Raw genomic sequence first — 22478 nt, forward strand, 5'->3', positions numbered from 1 at the left:
AAATGAGTCAGGAGTTCTGAAGCCCGTGACAATGGCGGTATCCAAAATCTGAAAGAGGAGAGGAGGAGGGAAAGAACAGAACAGCTCTTGGCTATAGGAGGAAAAAAATGCCATTTTATTTTTAGAGCTTGATTACTTTTTTAGAATTTTAGACTGGAATCCAGGGGGAACAGAGGACTAATGGCAAATGGAAGGATTTCCATGATTCCACCAATGCAGTTGGAGCAGTTTTCCACAGAATTCAACCTCAGACCCTGTGGATGCAAATAGTGCTCTAAGTAAAGTGGAGAATTTGTTACAGAAATCAGTTAAAATTTAAATGAACAACCAAAAGACAAGTGAGGGCTATCATGTCGGTCTGGAATAACTAGGGACAGCAGACACAAGGGGAGTTTATTCTTACTCATAAGCTGTTTCATGTGGATGTCAACTGGATATTCCCCAGAAAGACTGGGGACTGTGCAAGAGACCAGAAAGAGTCCCCACCTCGGTGTTGCAGGCAGCTGTAGGGGAACAGGCACAAAATACCATGCATTTCCCTGCATCCTTTTCTCCTATTAATCAACAGCCTTAAGCCACTGGGAGGAGGTCAGCAAAGACTCCCCTCAGGACAAAGGCAGAGACACATTGCTGCTAGGGTAAGAGTAGAAGAAAAACCTCTCTACCACTGAGGGAGGGCAAGGAAACCTTTTTGCACCTAAGATTCTGTACCAATACCAAGCAAAGGTATTGCTCCTACTACTACTGGGGAAGCAGCAGGAAAGTCCTTCCCAAGACCAACCACAGACACAAGGAAGACTTTGGATGCTACAGGGTGGAGGGGCAGGAACACAGAGAAATCCACATCGCTAGGGCCCAGGTGCACAGGGCTTGCCTAAGACTGAGTATGGATCAGTATCAAATGGAAGTCAAAGCCAGCTGTTGGGGAATGGCAGACTCAGCAGTCAGTTAAATTTAAGGTGCTTCCAGCAGTTTAGGAGAGTCACACCAGGGCATTTTCCTTGGAGAAGAAGGCTCCAGAGCCAGTTCTAAATGGGAAAAGGTCATTAATGCCTCTCCTGCTCCCATGCCTCTTGGAGTCTAAGGTGTTTCCTCCTCAGGTGCCTGGTTATTGTTCTCTACCACTGCAAAATCTAGCTGTCCCGTTTAGCTATAACTTCACTGTTTTCTAGTGATCCAGAAGGGTTAGGTGCAAGAGGGACAAGGACATTTTTGTACACCCTAACCAGAATTAACTGAATCCTCTAGCTCCCTTTTTAGCTGAGCTACCACCTGGAGGAGGTACCAAGAGGCCTTGACCACAGTTGCTGTTAGGAGAAAGAAAGATGCATCATGTCCAAGAATGGTCAGGGTAGAATCCTGAATTTCCACAATAGGTCTATGTGTCCCCTATAACCCCCCACCCCTTTAGTCCTGATTATTAGCCAGGAAACAGCTAAGAGGTGATGATGATCCCTTTCTGTAGACAGCACATTCAGTGGCCAAACTTTTACTTTAAGCAGTGTGGACTAGGAGGAAGTGATGGAAGTAGGATCAGACATCATTGCATTGTTGAGCAACTTTTGTAAAGAAAAATAGATACATCGGTGTCATAGTGCAAATGGTCCAGAAAGCTGAAAACATGACACAGATTAGTTTCAAGGGTACAATAGTGTGGACATTGTGGGCTGATTGGTAACCTGAAAAAGTGTCAGTTGTTTGAGGCACCACTAGTAGCCTGAGAGAGGTGTCAAAGGTCTAATGCAGTCAATCTGCCAAGAACCAAGGGGGAATTGCCCTGTGCAATGAGACCTCCCCAATCAAACACACACACAAAGGAATTACAAGTCTGGCATGCACAGGTATCCTCTGCATCAGAAACAGAGTCAGACTTAATCAGCAGCTTGATTTCAGTCTAAATTAGAGAATGGACCATGACCATGGGCTATATTAGTGACCCAGACTATTCAATTAGCAATTAAAATTTGTTTTCAGTTTGTAGCCCCAAAGGGAGTGTTTTTAAACTGTCAGTTGTAATTTTCCAAGTGGCAAACCAAGCAGCCGGGCCTTTGGCACAGCCCGAGAATCTGAGTTCTACCCACTGAACAGAATGACCGTGTCTCCTTTTGGTTCTGCGTAGCTCTGAGGCTGAACAGTCACAGCAGCCCAGTGGACACTATCAGCTTCAGCTTCTCTGAATCATTAGTGAACTAGGTCCAGGAATTTCAGGGGACCTCAGTGATCCAGTAGCCTTGCTTCAGACAGTGGAATAGGAATAAAGTTTCTTCTCAGAGGGATAGCTGCCACTTTTTTATGTAAGGCCAAGATGCCATTGGGGCCAGGCTGTCTGTGTTCTTGAATATACCATTTCTCTTTGACAAGCAAGGCTTTTGGGGTCCTTCTCACCTCGTTAGTTGTGAAATTCAAGTTGACCCACCCCAAAATGGAATTTATCAGGCAGGGAGTCACCAGGCCTCCCTGGGTCAAGCATTCAGACCTCAAAGGGTGCCTCCTGGTGGGGGCTACATCACTGTGCCAGAGGCTTCAATTGACAGTGTCTTCAGTCACAAAGATTTCTACTGTCTCCAACACCCAGAGTCCAGTTTTTTTAGGATTTACTAGCTAGCCCTGCTGGCAGAGATATTTAGGTTAGCTAGTAGTAGGAAACCAGTGTTAATTTATTTGTTTTGACAAATGTATGGTTCTGTAAATTGTTAACATAGTGGAAATTGGGAGAAGGGCATACAGGAACTTTGTACTGTCTTTGCAACTTTTCTGTAAATCTAAAATTATTCCAAATTAAGAAGATTATTTTAAAAAGTACTAGATTGCTCCCCATAACTTCCAGGGTAAAGGTCAGACTCTTAAGGATGGTATATAAGACCCTTGCCAGTTAATTCCTCCTGCCTATTTCTTACCTTTTCTCACACTCACAAGATGCTCAGCTCTTAGTCTGCTCTGTGTGCATACAGCATCTGGCACGTGCCTTGACTTCCCATGCTATGCCCTTTTAGTGTAAAAAGCCCTTATCCTACCTCTTCACATGGCAAAATTCAAGCCAAGCTTCAAGGCTCTGCCTCAGTCTTACCTTTGCTGTAATCTCATCCTTGATGCTTCTAACTCAGCTTTTTGTATATATTTCTGATTAGGGTGCTTCACAGGTTAACACGGTAAATGCTGGTAGGTGTTTTCTAGAATAAGAGTTCCTTGCGGATGGGAATAATATTTTATTCATCTTTTTATTTTCAGTATTTGTCTTGATTCCGATTTCTAGTGAGTGGTATACAGTAATTGTTCAATAGGTGTTAATTGGGTGAATGAGTGAAAAGCCTTAGGTCTGTGCTCCATGATTATGATAGAGCACACTTTTGTTACTCAGGTATTAAGTACTGTCATTAAATGGACATTTGTGATCTGTATTTACCTTTTAGAATTGTGTTTTAAGCATTCTCATATATACCCTATAATTTCTTTATCTTTCGTTTATGTTTTAGGAGGGCCAAATATGTGGGCTATTACCTCTGAAGAGCGGACTAAGCACGACAAGCAGTTTGATAACCTCAAACCCTCAGGAGGTTACATAACAGGTTGTGTTTATATTTTATTTGTGAATTATGTTCTTTTTCATGTAATGCCTTGGAATTAGTTTTAATTTGACTACCATCAGATTTGTATTATTAAGTGATAAAATTCATATCAATCAGAATTCTAGAATTTTTTAAAATGTGGCTTTCTTACTGTACCTGGAACCATCTTAATTTATTGTTTTGGATTTGGCCTATGGAAGATCTTTTCCTGATTCTAAATGATAGTCAAGAATTTCAGTTTTAATTTTCTGGTTTCACATTTTAACATTATATCTAGAAAGTTTTCAATTTATTTCTTAAGGTAATTGAGAGCTTTTTCCAAGCAAATTTATTAATGTGCTCTTAATGTGTTGTGCCAATTACTAGTATAACAATTAGTATTACTATAATCTAGTAGAAATACATATCAAATCCATTTCCTTGAAAATAATCTGGAATCTGTCCATAACATTTACCTCTCTGTCTTTGAGAAGCTGTACCAAGCATTGATTGTTGATGTTGGTCCTTGTTTTGCAAAAAGACCTCCGGAACCAAAAGAAGATTAATTTAGGTGTATCTTTTAAATTTTTTTCCATAAACAATACTTTTTTTTCTGTACCAAAGCACCTTAGTGCTTTATTTATAGTAATAGCAAGTATAATAGCTAATATTTATCAAATCTATACTGTATTTGAGATACTATACTAAATGCATTATCTCATTTAACCTTCACAACAAGCCTATGAGGTAGCTACTGTTGTTTATGTTTATAGATGGTGAAAGTGAGACTTAGAGATGTTCTGTAACTTACCTAAGGTCACAGAGATGGTTAGTGCTGATCTGGGCTTTGAAACTTTTCAGTCTGACTTTGGTATTCATCCTCTTAACCATTATAGTTTGAGGTTATTTGCACTTCTATAATAATACCTACCTTCTCGGGTGTCACAGTTGGGATTTGATTACCTTACTTACAAATTAATAGCTTAGTCTGTTACTGTCTCATGGATGCTGGCAGAAGACCCAAGATTCCTGAGTCAGAACAGAGGACTCTGTTACTAATTGCACAGCTAGCAGCATGAGCATCAGCATGTTTCTGTCAGCTTTCCTTATTCTGTAAGTCACAGGGGCCATGCAGAAAGCCCAGGATGCTACACATGCAGTGGTTGTGTTGCAGACGAAGAACACTGAGTTTGAGGGAACCCACCATTTTTTAGCAAGCAGTAAACAAGCTTGTTCTTTGTCCCATAGGAAAACATTACCTCATCCCTCAAGATTGCTCTTTGCAGACCCCATTCTGAGAAATGACCCAGGTAGAGAGCAATTGCAATCTTGCATTCTTGGCACGTACAGCAGGACATATAGGATGTGAGAGACCTATGGAGGACTCTCTGTCCCGACACCTGGTATTTTTTATATAGAACTTTCCTAGGGAATAGTGTTTTTAACTATAAATTTTATTAAATGGAAATATTATTAAATAAGACCCCAATGATTGTGGAAAAACTAAGATGAATAATCTTTCATCACTGATTAATACATATAACTTCAGTTGTCACTTTTGTTTTAAAACATCTGTCTTATTAATGTAAATTCATCTGTGTATTTTCTGTTCAATTTTTCCTTTAGTGATGGGAATTAAAATTATAGTAAATCAATAACATTATTATTATTATATTGCCGGTTATTATTAGTCAGAGGCATTAGAGTAATTCCGTTTACTAATATGCTGCTTGATTTTTGTTTCTGTTGCTTTCAGGTGATCAAGCACGTTCCTTTTTCTTACAGTCAGGCCTGCCAGCTCCTGTTTTAGCTGAAATATGGTAAAATAGATATTTTTTGTAATTAACTTAAATTTCCGATAGTCTGGTTTTGTTTTGTTTTTAATATAGTGTTAAGATAAAGTTGTTTTTAGTTGTAGTCTGTTGTTAAGAGTATTTCTTCAGCTTTTTAGAAAATAAATTGTACTGAGCAAACGACTGAAAATCAATTGAGATTTTGTTCTAGAGGACAAATTTCTAATTTCCTTAGAACTTCTAAGTAGACAAGATGTATACATTTCATCAAAAAACACTTCTTTGGTGAAACTGTCACTCTTTGCAGATGACATGATTTTATATATAGAAAACCCTAAAGAGTCCACTAAAAAACTTTTAGAAACAATAAATGAATACAGTCAAGTTGCGGGATACAAAAATCGGTTGCGTTTCTGTACACTAACAATGAAGTAGCAGAAAGAGAAATTAAGAAGACAATCCCATTTACAACTGCAAAAAAAAGAATAAAATACCTAGGAATAAACTTAACCAAAGAGCTGAAAGATCTGTATCCCAAAAACTATAAAACATTGTTGAAAGAAATCAAAGAAGACACAGAGAAATGGAAAGATATTCTGTGCTCTTAGATTGGAAGAATTAACATAGTTAAAATGTCCATACTTCGTAAAGCAATCTATAGATTCAACGCAATCCCTATCAAAGTTCCAACGTTTTTCACAGAAATAGAACAAAGAATCCTAGAATTTATATGGAACAACAAAAGACCCCAAATAGCCAAAGGATTCCTGAGAAAAAAGAACAAAGCTGGAGGTATCACACTCCCTGATTTCAAAATATACTACAAAGCCATAGTAAGCAAAACAGCATGGTACTGGCACAAAAACAGACACACAAATCAATGGAACAGAATCAAGAGCCCAGAAATAAACCCACACATTTATGGATAGCTAATATTCGACAAGGGAGCCAAGGACATACAATGGAGAAAGGAGAGTCTCTTCAATAAATGGTGTTGGGAAAACTGGTCAGCCACATGCAAAAGAATGAAAGTAGACCATTACCTTATACCGTGCACAAAAATCAACTCAAAATGGATTAAAGACTTGAATGTAAGACCTGAAACCATGAAACTTCTGGAAGAAAACATAGGCTCTTTGACATCGGTCTTAGCAGCATATTTTCAAGTACCATGTCTGACCGGGCAAGTGAAACAGAAGAAAAAATGAACAAATGGGACTACATCAATCTAAAAAGCTTCTGCACAACAAAGGAAACCATCAACAAAATGAAAAGACAACCTAACAATTTGGAGAAGATATTTTCAAACCATATATTAGATAAGGGGTTAATATTCCAAAATATACAAAGAACTCAACAACAAAAAAATCAATAACCCAATTAAAAAATGGGCAAAAGATCTGAACAGAGATTTCTCCAAAGAAGATATATGGATGGCCAAACAGGCATATGAAAAGATGCTGAACATCATTAGCTATCAGGGAAATGCAAATCAAAACTACAATGAGATATCACCTCACTCCGGTTAGAATGGCTATAATTAACAAGACAGGAAACAACAAGTGTTGGAGAGGATGTGGAGAGAAGGGAACCCTCATACACTGCCAGTGGGAGTGCAAACTGGTGCAGCCACTATGGAAAGCAGTATGGAGGATCCTCAGAAAATTAAGAATATATCTACCATAGAATCCAGCTATCCCACTGCTGGGTATTTATCCAAAGAACTTGAAAATGCAAAGGCATAAAGATACATGCACCCCTGTGTTCATTGCAGCATTATACACAATAGCCAAGACTTGGAAGCAACCTAGGTGCCCATCAAGGGATGAATGGATAAAGATGTGGTATATATATGCATTGGAATACTACTCAGCCATAAGAAATAATGAAATCCGGCCATTTGTGACAACATGGATGGTCCTTGAGGGTATTATGCTGAGTGAAATAAGTCAGAGGGAGAAAGTCAGATACCGTATGATCTCACTCATAAGTAGAAGATAAAAACAACGACAAACAAACACATAGCAACGGAGATTGAATTGGTGGTTACCATAGGGGAAGGGGGGAAGGGCAAAAGGGTTGATTAGGCTCACATGTGAGGTGATGGACTATAATTAGTTTTTGGGTGGGGAACATGATGTAATCACAGAATTCAAAATATATTATGATGTACATCTGAAAGCTATATAATGTTATAATCCAGTGTTACTGCAATTAAAAAAAATCAGCTTCAAAAAAAGGAAAATGAGGTTAAATAAATTTTGGTATTAAAAAAACACTTGTTTATAATTTGATGGAGTCTCAAAATCTTTGTTATTTTGTAGTTGTTTCATTTATCTTATCATCTATAAACCCAGAATTAGCCCTGCTTTCCCATTCCTACCTTGAAGAAATTGTTTTTTATAATATCTAAGGTTTTGTTTTTAATATATTTACAATAAATACCTACCCCATCTTTCTTTCCACTTGGAATATTCCCCTGCCTGGCAGAGTGCCAGGCACATAGCAAGCGTTCAATAAATATTTGAACAAATGAATAAATTAAGTTTAGAGTGATTATGCTCTTAAATAATTTCTTTTAATCTGCACTGGTGGAATTCATTCCAAAGGTCTCTAGATTCTATGTAGACTGGCAGTATTTTACTAGATGCTATCTCTAGTCAATGTTTCTTATTGTGCAGTTTTGGCTTTTTGTTTTATATATAAACACAAACATATACTTAATTAAGTGATGATCTATGTGTGAATGCTATGTCATTGTTTTTATTTTATTGTCATCCCTAAAAGTAATGTTGACCCTACATACCAATCTACCCTCCTCGTGGTCCTTTTAGGGCTTTATCAGACCTGAACAAGGATGGGAGGATGGATCAGCAAGAGTTCTCCATAGCTATGAAACTCATCAAACTGAAGCTTCAAGGCCAGCAGTTGCCCGTGGTTCTCCCTCCTATTATGAAACAACCTCCTATGTTCTCTCCATTAATTTCTGCTCGTTTTGGTATGTATTTATTAATTTAATTAGCTGCAGTTTGATAGTTAAACTTGATTCCTAGACATAGTATCTGAGGATTAGAAAAGGATTTATTTGCATAAAATGTCAATCCCCAGACTCCAAGTTATTTTCAAGTCTGAGATAAGAAATATTAAATTTGCTATCGTAGCTCGGGTGTCCATGTGTCCCAGTTTTCCAGGGACAGTTCTGATTTATGCCTGTTGTCCTGGCATCTAGTCCTGGCATCCTTTCATAATTCCCAGTTGGATGATAAGTTATATGATCCCCCTACTTACAGCTGATCCTAAATACTATTCTTTATTAGTTGCCTCTGCATTCTGTATGAGTAACAGAAAAAATGTAAACAATTTCCAGCTCACTTGAAATGGTTTTATTTGGGGGGTAATTTAAAATTATACATAGGTAGAAATTTCCTTAAAGGTTAATTAGCCAGCTAAATTTAGGGCTAAAATTTGCAGACTTTGTGCTCATTAATTTATATATTTATCAGAGCTAACTAGTTTTCCATTTGTTTTCATTAGTCAATTTCTTATTAATTATATGTGAGAAGCACTCATTGGAAAGGAGCATTCAATTAGATATCTCCCTGTATCTGAAACATATTCCTTCAGTCCAGATGTTAGATCTTAAAATACTAAATTCTTTCACTATTGCAGTGAACTCTAGAGATAAATACCAAATCGTTGTGTGACTGTATTTATATAGTGTACTTAGTATTCTGCAGTTAGTAAATGAATGAGTCATAACTTTGTTCGTTTTAAAGAATTGTCCTTGAATCCCTAGGTGTGTTACTTATAAGAAAAGTGAAATATGTGGAATGCTTTCTTCTTGCAAATAATGCATATGCATAAATGGATCTCCTAAAGTATCTAGTAATTAGAACATGTCTTTTTGGGAGGGAGGTTGGGGAGTGAGTGTGTGTCTGTGTTAGCTCAGCAGCGCTGTATTTATTATCCTTACACAAAAACTCACATTTGATCAGGTAATACATCGTCTCTTTGAGGCTACTAATATTTCATTGGGAAAGGCTGCGTATTTTTTTCATGATGCCAGAAGAGAATATTTAACTCCTTGGTAGGCACTTCCTTAGTTCACACAGGTCAGAATATTGATATTGAAAGCAGCAGTTTACCTCCCTCACTGCTGGATCAAAGCTGCTTTAGTGGATTTTTTAAGACTAGATAGTTTGCCCATAGTGTTTCTGTAAACATAGGGTCTGCTCACTGTACTGTAAACTTGTTTTTTGGCGTGTGTTTTGCAGTTGATTTACTAGCACTGGAAAATGTGTTCTGTTTTGTCTTTAGGAATGGGAAGCATGCCCAATCTGTCCATTCCTCAGTCATTGCCTCCAGTCGCACCTATAGCAACACCCTTGTCCTCTGCGACTTCAGGGACCACCCTTCCTCCCCTGATGATGCCTGCCCCCCTAGTGCCTTCTGTTAGCACTTCATCCTTACCAAATGGAACCGCCAGTCTCATTCAGCCTTTATCCATTCCTTATTCTTCTTCAAGTAAGTACTTTAAGTCTATGAGTCAGTATTTCATATGAAGAAAGAAACTGCTGTATTTGTGTCCCAATAGATACACATCTCCTTCAGACTTTGTGATGTTGTTTAGTGTGAACTTTCTTCCTTTTTCTTTTCTTTTTTTTCCCCAGCATTGCCTCATACGTCATCTTACAGTCTGATGATGGGAGGATTTGGTGGTGCTAATATACAGAAAGCCCAGTCTCTAATTGATTTAGGATCTAGTAGGTATGTCTACACAAAACTTCCAACTTTTTATGCTTTCAATAGGAGTATTTAATAAAAGACTTTTTTTAAAGCTCTGAGCTTATCCAGGTTTTACTTTAGAATGGCCAAGTGTAAATACTTAAGGTAAGCTTACTATTTATAACTCACATAAAATAAACTTTATTTTTATAATTATTAAAGGTCTGTAGTATTTTACTTTTGAAAAGAACCTTTCATGTAAACTAAAAATATTCTGTATATTTTCAATCAATTTTTTTCCCAAACCTACATATTTTTTCTTTTAAAAAAAAGTGTATATTTCTCAAAACATCTCGTAATCATTGCACATTATTAATTTCTTTCTTGAGCAGATTCTGCTGGTTGAGCCTTTAAATTTCAGAAAGCACAGAAGCATCAATGTTCATTCATCACCCCTCATGTAAATCACAATGATGCTCTTTAAACCAATGACCCAGAAGAACAATGTTTGTATCCTAGCCTAAGCATTCACTGATTATATGACCTTGTTTTTCCTTAACATCACTGAGCCGTAGTTTGCCCACCTAAAAAATGGGGACAGTAATACTTTTTAAGTGTGTCAGGATTAGAATAATATTTGGAAAGGCTCTAGCACAATATGGGGCCTGGCACATAGTAGGTTCTCGATGTACAGTAGTTCTGTACTTCGTATGGTATTTGCTTTCTTAAGAACAAGGATAATTGCTTAAATATTTTATAATATCAAATACAAAAGGAATTGCTGTTGTGTTATAGAAGGTATGATCCTTAATGTCTCTGCCTTATAAAGTTTAATTTTATTTAGTAACATAAAAATTTTAAATTTTGTTATAGCTCAACTTCCTCAACTGCTTCCCTCTCAGGGAACTCGCCCAAAACTGGGACCTCAGAGTGGGCGGTTCCTCAGCCTTCACGATTAAAATATCGGCAAAAATTTAATAGTCTTGACAAAAGCATGAGTGGATACCTCTCAGGTAAGTGCCATACAATGCTTAAGAATGTGAGAGAATTAAAGTTTTTTATGTGAACTTCTATTGAAGAACTTTTATTTGAATTTATACTTTGTAGCTCATCTAAAATTGTACCATCCCAAAACTTTAGCAGGCATCTGATAAATATAAATAATGTAAACTGTGTAAGAGTTCAAAGGTGGATACAAATTGATTGCTTTCTTCAAAGTTCTTAAAATTGAGTTGAACATACAGATATACACTCAGCTCTTTGGAAATAAGCCCTCTCCCTTTAGAAGATCAAAGCTTATCCTCCGCTGCGGTGAGTGCAGAAGCTCAGGTGACGAGGGAGACTGCGTGGGACTTAGCCTCAGCTCGCTCTCCGCTCTCCCCGAGAGTCCCCTTCCTCGCCGGCTCTTTCTCTGCTTGCCCCTCGTAAAACCTCACATGAGCATTGCTCACCCTTTTATGCTCCAATCCAAATGTAGCCATAAAACTTGACCTTAGATCCCCATAGAACATTTGAGTCCTTGCCAGAACAAACATCCAAACTATGCTAATTGAGAATAGTGAAGGGGATATAAAGAGGGTAAAGGTAAGTAGAGTTCCTGCCTTCTAACTTCCCCCTTTCTCTTTCACTCACCAACTAATTACAGTTCAGACAGAGTGAAATAAGTGTTTTAAAATAATAGAGCTTTAAAGTGCTAGGGAACACAGAATGAGAGATAATTAATACTGAGAGATCAGATAAAACATCTTATAGGAAGGGAACATTTAAGCTCTATGATGAAAGAAAGAGGATTTAGACAGATGGATTGAAGGTGAGGACATTTGAGTGTGACAGAAAAGAAATCCTAAGAGCAAAAAGTACATGGTATGTTTAGAGAATGAATAGTAGCCTATGAATTAGGAGTGTGGGGGTCTCTCGTTGTGCAGTGGGGCAAGGGAGCAATAAGGCCTTTGGAATTGATTGGACAAGCAAAAATATTCAATATCTTCTTTAAAGACACATATCTATGTGATGAAAAAAAAATTTTTTTAAGTGGGAATTATGCACGCAAAATTCAGGATAGTAGTTACCTCTTCTTGGAGAGGTGTAGAGATAAGTCAGGGAACACAGCTTCAAAGCTTTTAGTAATGATGTAGTTTTTAAGTTGGGTGGTAGGTTCATGGTGACTTTTATCATCATACTTCATTACTTACAAATACACTATACTTTATAGTATCAACTATTACATAATAGCTAAATTTGTCTGTAATTTTATCAAATCATGTGAAGCAAGATAGACTATATTTTTTGTCACCCTTTTTTTTTTTTTACGTTTTAACATCTCTGAAACTGGGATATGTGTTACCGTCAGTGGTGTCTTAGCACCGTGTCATGGTTTTATTGGCAGTGTTTTTTTCTTTCTTAGTGTTACATAAAAGAATGGTGTGTCTTATAAGCGATGACATCTTAGATTCTGTGAAATATGGTACTCAAACATACTTGAGATTAGTGTAGAGTCTCAATTCGCATTCTTTGAAAAAATGAACTTCTTTAGGCTCTCCGTTTTGCATTAAGGAAGTTTCTTTTTACAGATTAACAAAGTGAACTAAAAAGACATTGTGTGAAGGTTGTGTACAGTCATGCGTCGCTTAATGACAGGGATATATTCTGAGAAATGCGTCATTAGGTGATTTCGTCGTGCAAACATCATGGAATGTGCTTACACAAACCTAGGTGGTATAGCCTGCTACGCACCTAGGCTATATGGTGCTAATCTTATGGGACCACCATCGTGAATGTGCTCCGTCGTTGAGTGACACGTTATTATGGGGTGCGTGACTGTATTGTACTCTTTTCAGAGAATGTTATTCTTAGACCTGCAAGAGTAAAGCTATATATCAGTAGTTAAGGAAAGGATTGGTTTTCTTTGAAAAGAGAAGTTGTTTCTGGTATCCTGAAACTTAGTCATGAGCCCCGGATATGTGAGGATGAGACTGACCTAGATTTCCATGTTATAGTTTGTTCAATAAATGTTGCAGTTGGTGGTCTAAGTTTTTCGCTTTTGTTCTTCCTCTTCTCTTCCCCCTGAACTCTCAATCATGATTTATTTATATTAATTCACTGACTCCGGGATTTCCTGAGTCATATATCTTCTGGGCATTCAGAGGCACTAGAATGTGGAGAGGAGGAAGACATGGCCCATATCTTTGAAGAGCCCGTAGTGTAGGTCACATAATCACAGTCTGTTATTAGTGGTTTAAAAGTGCTGCGATTAGTATGGATGAGACAGTGGTGAACTCTGAGGAAGTAAGAGAGTTTCACAGAAGAGAGGACAGTTGAATTGGGTCTTAGACGATAAATGAACTTCCAGGTAGTGAATTATAGACTAGCATTATAGACAGGGAAAGTAGGATATTCAAAAGATTGGCAGACCAATAGTGTACGTGTTCAAGTGAGCTTTTTTTTAGTAAAGCACCCTGCTGGCTTTGTTGTCCTTAGTGTTATTCTGTCTTTGCACACAGTTAAGCCTTCTACCCTTGTGCTTTTAACCATTTACATTCCTCCCCTTCTTCTTCCTGTTTGTTCTGTTGCCTAATGCTAAGGAATCTACTTTGTTATCTTTGTCCAGGATCTGAAACATTAGTTATTGAGCCTTTTTTTCAGTTTTGAAATAACCTTTCATCTCTCTTTATTGGAATAATCCTCCTTTTAACACAAAAACCTCCTCAAATCTCACTTCCTGTGTGAAATCTACTGAGGAATAATTAGTTGGATGAGGCTGTGAGCTGTTTCCAGTGTTTTATCTTTATGTGATTGCTATTAAGTGGTCAGATTAAAAATAAGTAAATAAGATTTTAAAGTTATGTAATGTAAACATTCGAGTGCATGTTATAATATGTGGTACATTTGTGTTTGTTCCATATAGTGCATGTAGCTTTAAATTATCTAGACCTCTGTGTTCAAAGCTCAGTGAAACCATGGGTTTAGTGGTGTTTGTGCTGGCTTTGTATGGGAGCTGTTGCTGAGGAAGAGTTGGCAGATGTACTCTCTTCTGTGCAGAGTTGTTTGGATGGGCCTTGACTTAGGCTGACTCTTCTGATACTCATGGCTCAGTCACCTGAGAAGGGGAGGTGCAACACCTGCTGTACTGACTAGGAGACCCTCCCTAGAGAAGCCACATGATTTCATCCATGGTCAGAAAGCCACAGACTAGCTCACTAGGAGTGCGTGCTCCTGTGAAGCAGATGGAGATGTTCTGTTCTGGAATATATTCTTTGAAGATCAGGAAGCCTGTTACAGAAACATATTTTTCTTTTCTCTCACTGAACGAGAGAAAAGAAGTTGGATAGTTTTCTATACATTGTAATATTCAATGAATACTAGCTATTATTATTATCAAATGCTATTACATAAGTCCCCATTGCACCTTAGATAGAGGAGAACTTAGGATTACAACTTTATTCAGTACTTTAGCAAATATTTATTAAGCATCTATGTACTAAACATGGACTATACATTAGTGAATAAAGCCGTCAAGGTTTTTGTCTTTGTAGAACTTAGCATAAAGGGGAAACAGACAAACAGGTAAATAAGCAAACGTTACATTACAAATTGTGATATGAGATGTGAAGGAAACAAGCAGGAAGTATATTGGATGATAGAGTGGACAGAGAAGGCCTTTCTGAGAGGGTGCCATTAAATTGGGACTTAAAGGGTGAGAAGGACCCAGACATGCAGTGATGTAGAAGTGTAGAACTTGGTGTCGGATATGGGTGTACAGGAGAGGGAGGGATCAAGGGTGATTGTCTGATTTCTGGCTTGAGCCTCTGGATGGACACTGATGCCATTCATAGAGAAGGGAAGAGTGAGGGAGAATGGTTTGGGTGAAGATTAAGAAGATGGCTGTGGGTGAGAGAGTAGTTTTATACCTATTTGGTTTGAGGTACTTGTGAAATACATAAGTGGATTTTTCAGTTGGATGTAAAAGTCTAAACTTAGAGGAGAGCTTTGGGCTGGGGGTGTACATTTTGGAATCATCAGCCTCTAGGTGCTAGTTAAAGTCATAGAAATGGGTGTGCACACACAGAGAAAAGAGTGCCCAAGACAGATCCTTGGAGAATGCCAACATTTACAGATCATTTAAAAGAGGAAGAGTAGAGACAAAGGAATGACCAGAGAGAGAAGGGGAAATCTGGAAATGCTAAGCTGTGCTTCGAGTTGCGAGTTGCGCTGGGAGTGCAAGGAGGCCGCAGAACTTGGCCTCTAATACTCTCCGTGTGGGGGGCTCAGGCCTTTGTGTCAGTCACTTGTGTGTACTGCTGTCTTCTGAAAGGATACTGGGAAGCGCTTGATTCTGCTCATGTAGATTTTAAACTCCTTGGGGGCAGGGAATGTGTTTGTTTTGATTGTTGCTGAATGCTCAGTGCTTGGCACATGGTAAAAACTGTTTGATGTTAAAAGATCTCAGGATAGCAGCAGTGTTTTTTCTACAGGTACAGCTATTTAGGTTTGCATGATTTTAAAGAGGCTAAAGAATTTTCTTTTTTTTATGGTTTTCCCACTCAATCAGGTTTTCAAGCTAGAAATGCGCTTCTTCAGTCAAATCTTTCTCAAACTCAGCTAGCTACTATTTGGTGAGTTTGTCCATTAATTGTGATTTTTAACTATATATCTTCTATTAAAAGAAAGATATTGTTTGTTGTAAAAGTTTGTGACTCAAAGATGTTCCATAAAAGCAGCCATTTGAAAGTTAATGCAACCTTGAACAAAGACAAAACTGTACAAAATGTTATTCTTGAGATTTTGGCATTTAATTATTTTACAAATAAAACTAGTTTGCTTTCATATAATGCCTTCTTTGGAGGATTAGAGAATATCTCATTTTTAATGTAGAGCTAAATGTGATTTGATAGGTGAATTAACCATGAAACAAGACAAGTTGCTTTTTCAGGAATATTTCCCTTTCTGTTTCAAAGTTTCTTTCCTCTCTTTTGTGATACGAAGATTAAGGGTAGAAATTAATTCACTTTTCTCTAAGTATTTACATTTCATTAAAATATGTTAACCCAGATGTTTTACTATCATTATTCTTGTTTTAAAAATAAAAAATTAAACTCTTCTGAAACTATTTTACTCCAAATGGACTTTCTTTCTAAGTTGTGAATTTTCACATTTTCCTTAGGACTCTGGCTGACGTTGATAGTGACGGACAGCTAAAAGCTGAAGAGTTTATCCTAGCGATGCACCTCACTGACATGGCCAAAGCTGGACAGCCATTGCCTCTGACTTTACCTCCTGAGCTTGTCCCTCCATCTTTCAGGTGAGACCTCTGGAGGTGAAGAGGTGTGGTTTTGATCACTTGGAAGACACGATTATTACTTAGGATTTCCTGAGGCGTCTGCTCTAGTTTAGTGGAGAGTTAAACATTTACACTGCTATTTGATTTTAGTTTTTAATGTGTTACACCAGGAAGAAATAGATATTAGAAGTAGGTGTGTTTTCACCATATTATAGATAAGGAAACTGCTGACTAAAGAGATTAAGCATAAATTTATCCAAGAACAGCAATTGGCTGAACCATGATTTGAATCCAGATCTATCTTGTTTGACAATCCATATACTGCTGTACCTTGTAACTACAGACCATACTGTGTTTTAAATATTTTTAATACTATGTTCTAAATATTAAACTGCTCTAGTCATTGGTAATCTGTATAGTCTAGTCTGAAAATTCCCAGACTGCATGATGCTAAATTTATTGTTTGCTTTCTTAGAGGAGGAAAGCAAATTGATTCCATTAATGGAACTCTGCCTTCATATCAGAAAATGCAAGAAGAGGAACCTCAGAAAAAATTACCAGGTAGTATTGAGTGTCTAAGTTGTATATTTATAGTGAATTCTCTTAAATTTTACCTTGAAATGTAAATGGATATTTAGAATTTTTACATTCTTAATATTTTCTATGCTCTATGAGAAACTATTTGATGAATGGGATGTATTTTCACATCAATAAAATTAAGGTAGTCAAAACTGGGAAGAAGAGTACGTACAAAGGAGGACAGTGTTTGCATTGGCAAGTGTGTATACTAGCTATCCTAGTTAAAATGCTTCTCCCACTTTAGGAAAATCATTAGGAAAGCTTTGTGATGAAATATTTAGCTTTAAAAAAAAAAGTTTAAATATTGATTGAAAAAGTATATGTGTAGATATTTTAAAATATTAAAAAGTTAATGGCACATATCAAATAAAACAAATGTATAGCCACATAGCTTTGGTTTCCTTGAAGAAAATGCTGAGAAAAAAGTTGAAAAGTATTTTCATCAGCAAGAATAGTAAAATTATTTTTTCTTGTGGATGGATTCAAACTTAGAAATTTGTTTTCTAAAAATGAATATTCTCAGAAGAAAGTAAATATTTTACTATTTACATTTGAGTTAAAATTATCGTTAGGAGAATTATCCAAAGAGTAATAGTACTCAAATGATCACAAGGCATGAGCATGTTGAAACTAGACCACAGGTTCTGTAGGCTCTTCACGTGCAAGAATGCTTATAATATACCTTGTTTAGTTACTTTTGAGGACAAGCGGAAAGCCAACTATGAGCGAGGGAACATGGAACTTGAGAAGCGACGCCAGGCCATGATGGAGCAGCAACAGAGGGAGGCAGAACGTAAAGCCCAGAAAGAAAAGGAAGAGTGGGAACGAAAACAGAGAGAATTGCAAGAACAAGAATGGAAGAAACAGCTTGAATTAGAAAAACGCTTGGAGAAGCAGAGGGAATTGGAGAGACAACGGGAGGAAGAAAGAAGAAAAGAGATCGAAAGACGAGAGGTTATTTTTAAGTTATCTTATTTCCTCAGAAAAATGTTACATTTAATAAGTGGCTACATTTCATTATTTTTGTTGTGCCTTTTCCTCTGCATCATTCATTCTTACTTATCCTGTACAAATCTGAATCTTCCTTCCCCCGTGGAGGGAAAGAGAGTCCTTGCTTGTGAGGGGTTTTCAGGGCCGATAACTGGTAGAGAAGGCATGTCTGCTGGTGATAGCTCAATCAGAGCAGGATTGATGGCAAAGCTGAATTGAGTGAGGAGCTAAGGTTAGTGAGCCAGAGGAAGAGATAAGTTTGATCAGGTCATTAAATGACAGTAAGAGGCTAAGGAATTGGAGAGGCAGAAAGACGAGAGTGGGGAGTCACAGATGTAAAAGAGGAATCAAGAGGGTGGGCTTGCGCAAGTCTTGGGGATAAATAGTGTTGTGTGAGGTCTCTCGGAGGACTGGCTGTTTTAACGGGCTAGAGATGGAGCACTGTAAATTGTGGTGGCCCTGAAATAATGTAAATAGAAGTTTTGTTTTTCCCTGATACCAGAATAAGGGTACAATTATTCCTATTAACATTTATATTTATGAAATGATCCTTTTGTTTATTAAGAGAAAAGTGCAACAAAAGGATGCTTCTGTGAAGCAATCCAAAAGTCTGGTGGGTGAAGTTTCTTCTGTGGAAGTCTTTGTTTTAGGCCCGTTGTAACACTAGGTTTGCCCAGTTTCCCTTAGGCACTCACGCCCACTAAGTGCTAAATGCTGCCTCACCTTTTTCTTTGTCATCCCATCAGTTTTTGAATGATGCAAAATTGTTAATTTAAAAATTAACTTTAATTCATTATTTTCAGGCAGCAAAACAAGAGCTTGAAAGACAACGGCGTTTAGAATGGGAGAGAATTCGTAGACAGGAGCTTCTCAATCAAAAGAATAGAGAACAGGAAGAAATTGTCAGGTTAAACTCTAAAAAGAAGAGTCTTCATCTCGAGTTGGAAGCACTGGTATGGCTAAAGTTTAAGTGACATTTGTCTGAATGATGCTAGAGTTACCTAATGAAACATGTCGTTTTTTAAAAATCTACCTCTTGAATTCATTGTTTTAATGTAATTAGTCATATTTTCATATGTGCTTTTAACAGTCTGGACAATATAGTTTACTAAAAAAGGATAGCAACTCAACGTGCTGAGGATTATGTAATGGTCTCTGTTCAGATGTTGATAAACCATGTGCTCTTGGGCAAGACATTTCCCTTTTCTGTGCCTCGCTTTGTCCATCTGTAAAATAAACACTTGTACTAATTCGGTAATTTTCGGTTTCCATGTTGTTCTCTGGAAGATGGCCTATGGAGGGATATCTAGAGGCAGGAGATGGGGAAGCCAAGGCAGCAGGACAACGCTGTCTTCCCCAGTCCTTCCACACTTCACAACAGAGACGCGCCACATTTATCTGCTTTGCTTTTGTTGGAGTTTGATCGAAGATTTGCTTGGAAAAAAGGATTCTACTGCTAAAAAGAAAAAAATGATTAGAAACTATTGACTTAAATTGATCTCTTAATGATTCCTTCGAGTTCTGCAGGACTATGATTTTTAGCTAATATTGGCTACTATGCTTACCAATTTTTTAGCTAATATTGGCTACTATGCTTACCAATTACACATCAGATGACAGAGGGTCAGGTTGTTAAAAGACTTGTTTGAAATGCAAGATGAGAAGATAGATATAAAGGGTCTGGGTAAGGCAGATTATTCTACTATGATCATAGAATCCCATAAGCCTGATCTGATAGGGTAGTAGAGTTTTGCAAAAATGCATGTGTAGCCATGTGGTAGAGCCAAATTTAGATCTTTTTTAATTTAGTCCAACATTTTATTGGGTTGATGACTTGAATTACATTTAAAAATTATCACAATATCTTTAGTCAGAAAGGTCCTATTCTATGCCTTTGAATGGATAGAAAAACATGCCATAATTATTAATCATGCCATAGTACCACAAAACAGGCTTAAATAACTTGAACTGCTTTGTGTAGCTACTTGGATATCTGTCTGAACCATTATCTTGACTATATATTTTTCCTTAGAAATACAATGGGGGGTCATCTTAAGATTGATTGTTTTTCCTTCAAGAACTGGAGTAATGCACCAAGCAGTAGCATAGATTATTGTGCAGAGTCTGGAAAGGTCCAGAACCTATACTTACACATGCTGAAGATAATAACGTGAGCTCTAGGATGGACATAGCGTATTCCCTTTAGCATGTACTTCTCAAATACGAAATTTTCATTATCAGTGATTTTTAACCAGGGGTCTCATTTCTCTTCGCCCTACTATATTAATTTGCAAAGGCTGCCATAAAATACCACAGACCAGGTGGCTTAAACAACAGAAATTAATTTTCTCACAGTTCTGGAGGCTGGAATTCCAAGATCAAGGTGTCAGCAGGTTTGGGTTCTTTTGAGGCCTCTGTCCTTGGCCTCAAATGGCTGCTTTCTTGCTGTGTCCTCACTTGGTCTTTCCTTTACCTGTGCATCTCTGGTGTCTCTTTTATGTCCATATTTTCTCTTCTTATAAGGACAGCCGTCAGATTGAATTAGAGCCCACCCATGTGACTTCATTTAACCCTTAACTACCTCTTTAAAGGCCCTTTCTCCAAATGCACTCCCCTTCTGAGGTACTGGGGGTTAGGAATTCAACATAGGAATTTTGAGGGGGAACACAGTTCAGTTCATAACACCTTACCCTTCTTCTCGTCTCCATTGAGAATCTCTGCTCTCTGTTTTTTCTTTTTTTCCCTACTTCTCAGAAGAAGAGGAAAGGAGTATTGGTATAGGAGAAGAGAATTGTGGCCCAAAAGGCCCTCCTGGACACTGTTTAGTTAGATGGAATTAGATGGCATCGAGGGTAGAAATAGAGGCTCCGAGAAGTTAATGCTAAATGCCACATGCAAACATTTATTCCTCCTCATTATTCTTTGAGATTGTCTCTATTTTAATATTATAAATTAACACCTCAATGCTGAATTCAGAAAAAAAATCAGTGTCTTATGTTTGTGCTTTCTCATCTTGATATATGGGGTCTTGTGCTCTAAGAATGGTGCATTTCCTGCTAATGGCTCTCAAATTAACAGAACTCTAAAACATATTCTACTTGGTTTTAGACATTTATCTCATACTGAGTATAAATGACATGAAAAAATTTAAATAAAAATACTATTCTCCTGATAAGATTATTTTCTATTAGCATTTTATGTTACCATATATTTATACGCTCTTCCTATAGAATGGCAAACATCAGCAGATCTCAGGCAGACTTCAAGATGTCCGACTCAGAAAGCAAACACAAAAGACTGAACTAGAAGTTCTGGATAAGCAGTGCGACCTGGAAATTATGGAAATCAAGCAACTCCAACAAGAACTTCAGGTAAGTCCTTTGCTGCTGAATTGTCCTTAAACATGAACAGTTATTAATAATTCTTTCTAATAGGGTGGTTTTTGCTTTTGGGGTCATGAACCCCTTTGAGTCTCTGGTAAACCACCTTCCTAGGAAGATGTGAATATACACTGTCTCGTATATAATATCAGGAAGCTCATAGACCCCTTAAAGTTCTGCTAGACATCTGGTTAAATTCTGCTTAATATTTATACGTAAATGGACGTTTATCACATTGTATTTTAGGTCTTTAATAAATAAATACACATATTACGTTAAGGTTATTGCTACTACTTTTAGGAAATTTTGACTTAATGTTATTCTTTTCAGAATTGTGGTGAGAATGTTGAAAATATCACTAGGGACCTGGTAATTCTGTTCTTTACTTGTGTAGTAGGGTCTAGTTCAGTTCTTATAGTTTGCAAAATAGGGATTCTGCTTGCATTCTGCATCTCTAGAGTCCTCCTATCAAATTTCACTTTCTGTGTGGACTGGCAATTAATCAGTTTTTTCACTTTGTCACAGCAGATATAGACAAAGTTCAAATAACATTTGCTATCTGATTTAAACCTGCTTCCTTAGCTATCCCTGAGTTTTGAGTCTCTCTTTGATGTACACGTGTTCATTTGGAGTGTCAAGGCCTGCTTACATACACCATTAGTGTGGATACCGAAGGCACCTCTTAGCCTGGGCCCACTGTCACATCAGTACGCTGAAAATTGTAAGGCTTTTAGATATACCCCGTTAACAAAGGCTTTCTTCACCAGCTTTTAATTTCAGCCAGTCATTCATAAATGGATTTATATTTAAATATAAATCATGTGTACTTCCATTCTATTTTATTCATGAGTTGTAAGCAGTTTACAACTATGTATTATTCTATACTAAGTTTCAAGAGTGATTAAATCATATTTTTAAGTTTTCAAAAAATTCTTAGACAACATTGCAGAGTTTTAATCAAGCACTGCTTTTTCTTTTTATAAGGAATATCAAAATAAGCTTATCTATTTGGTACCTGAGAAGCAATTATTAAATGAAAGAATTAAAAATATGCAGCTCGGTAACACACCTGGTAAGTCTCTAAGGTTTATTTTGCCTCTTTTATACTTTTCTGAATGACTGTTTTGGTCATATTCTGTTACTTTTTAAAATAGCATTATTCTGTTACAAGTAATATTTTTTATCTGTA

The 22478-nt window shown here is 37.2% G+C and overlaps 1 protein-coding gene across 11 annotated transcripts in view; it reads left to right on the forward strand.

The window, feature by feature from the left end:
• ITSN2 (intersectin 2) overlaps positions 1–22478 on the forward strand; it is a 134381-nt gene that overhangs the window by 31379 nt on the left and 80524 nt on the right. For all 11 annotated transcript variants that reach the window (XR_011504137.1, XR_011504138.1, XR_011504139.1 and 8 more), the window contains 13 exons: positions 3474–3566; positions 5302–5365; positions 8173–8336; positions 9656–9862; positions 10009–10105; positions 10937–11076; positions 15612–15675; positions 16224–16361; positions 16816–16901; positions 17611–17873; positions 18713–18862; positions 21140–21280; positions 22274–22361. Coding sequence is in view for 8 of the 11 variants with exons in the window: in XM_070512520.1 (XP_070368621.1) it covers positions 3474–3566; positions 5302–5365; positions 8173–8336; positions 9656–9862; positions 10009–10105; positions 10937–11076; positions 15612–15675; positions 16224–16361; positions 16816–16901; positions 17611–17873; positions 18713–18862; positions 21140–21280; positions 22274–22361 (1695 nt within the window). In the remaining 3 variants the exon portion in view is untranslated. The remainder of the gene's footprint in view (positions 1–3473; positions 3567–5301; positions 5366–8172; positions 8337–9655; positions 9863–10008; positions 10106–10936; positions 11077–15611; positions 15676–16223; positions 16362–16815; positions 16902–17610; positions 17874–18712; positions 18863–21139; positions 21281–22273; positions 22362–22478) is intronic.

The sequence above is a fragment of the Equus asinus genome, chromosome 6 (genome assembly GCF_041296235.1).
Source record: "Equus asinus isolate D_3611 breed Donkey chromosome 6, EquAss-T2T_v2, whole genome shotgun sequence".
Classification (NCBI taxonomy): domain Eukaryota; kingdom Metazoa; phylum Chordata; class Mammalia; order Perissodactyla; family Equidae; genus Equus; species Equus asinus.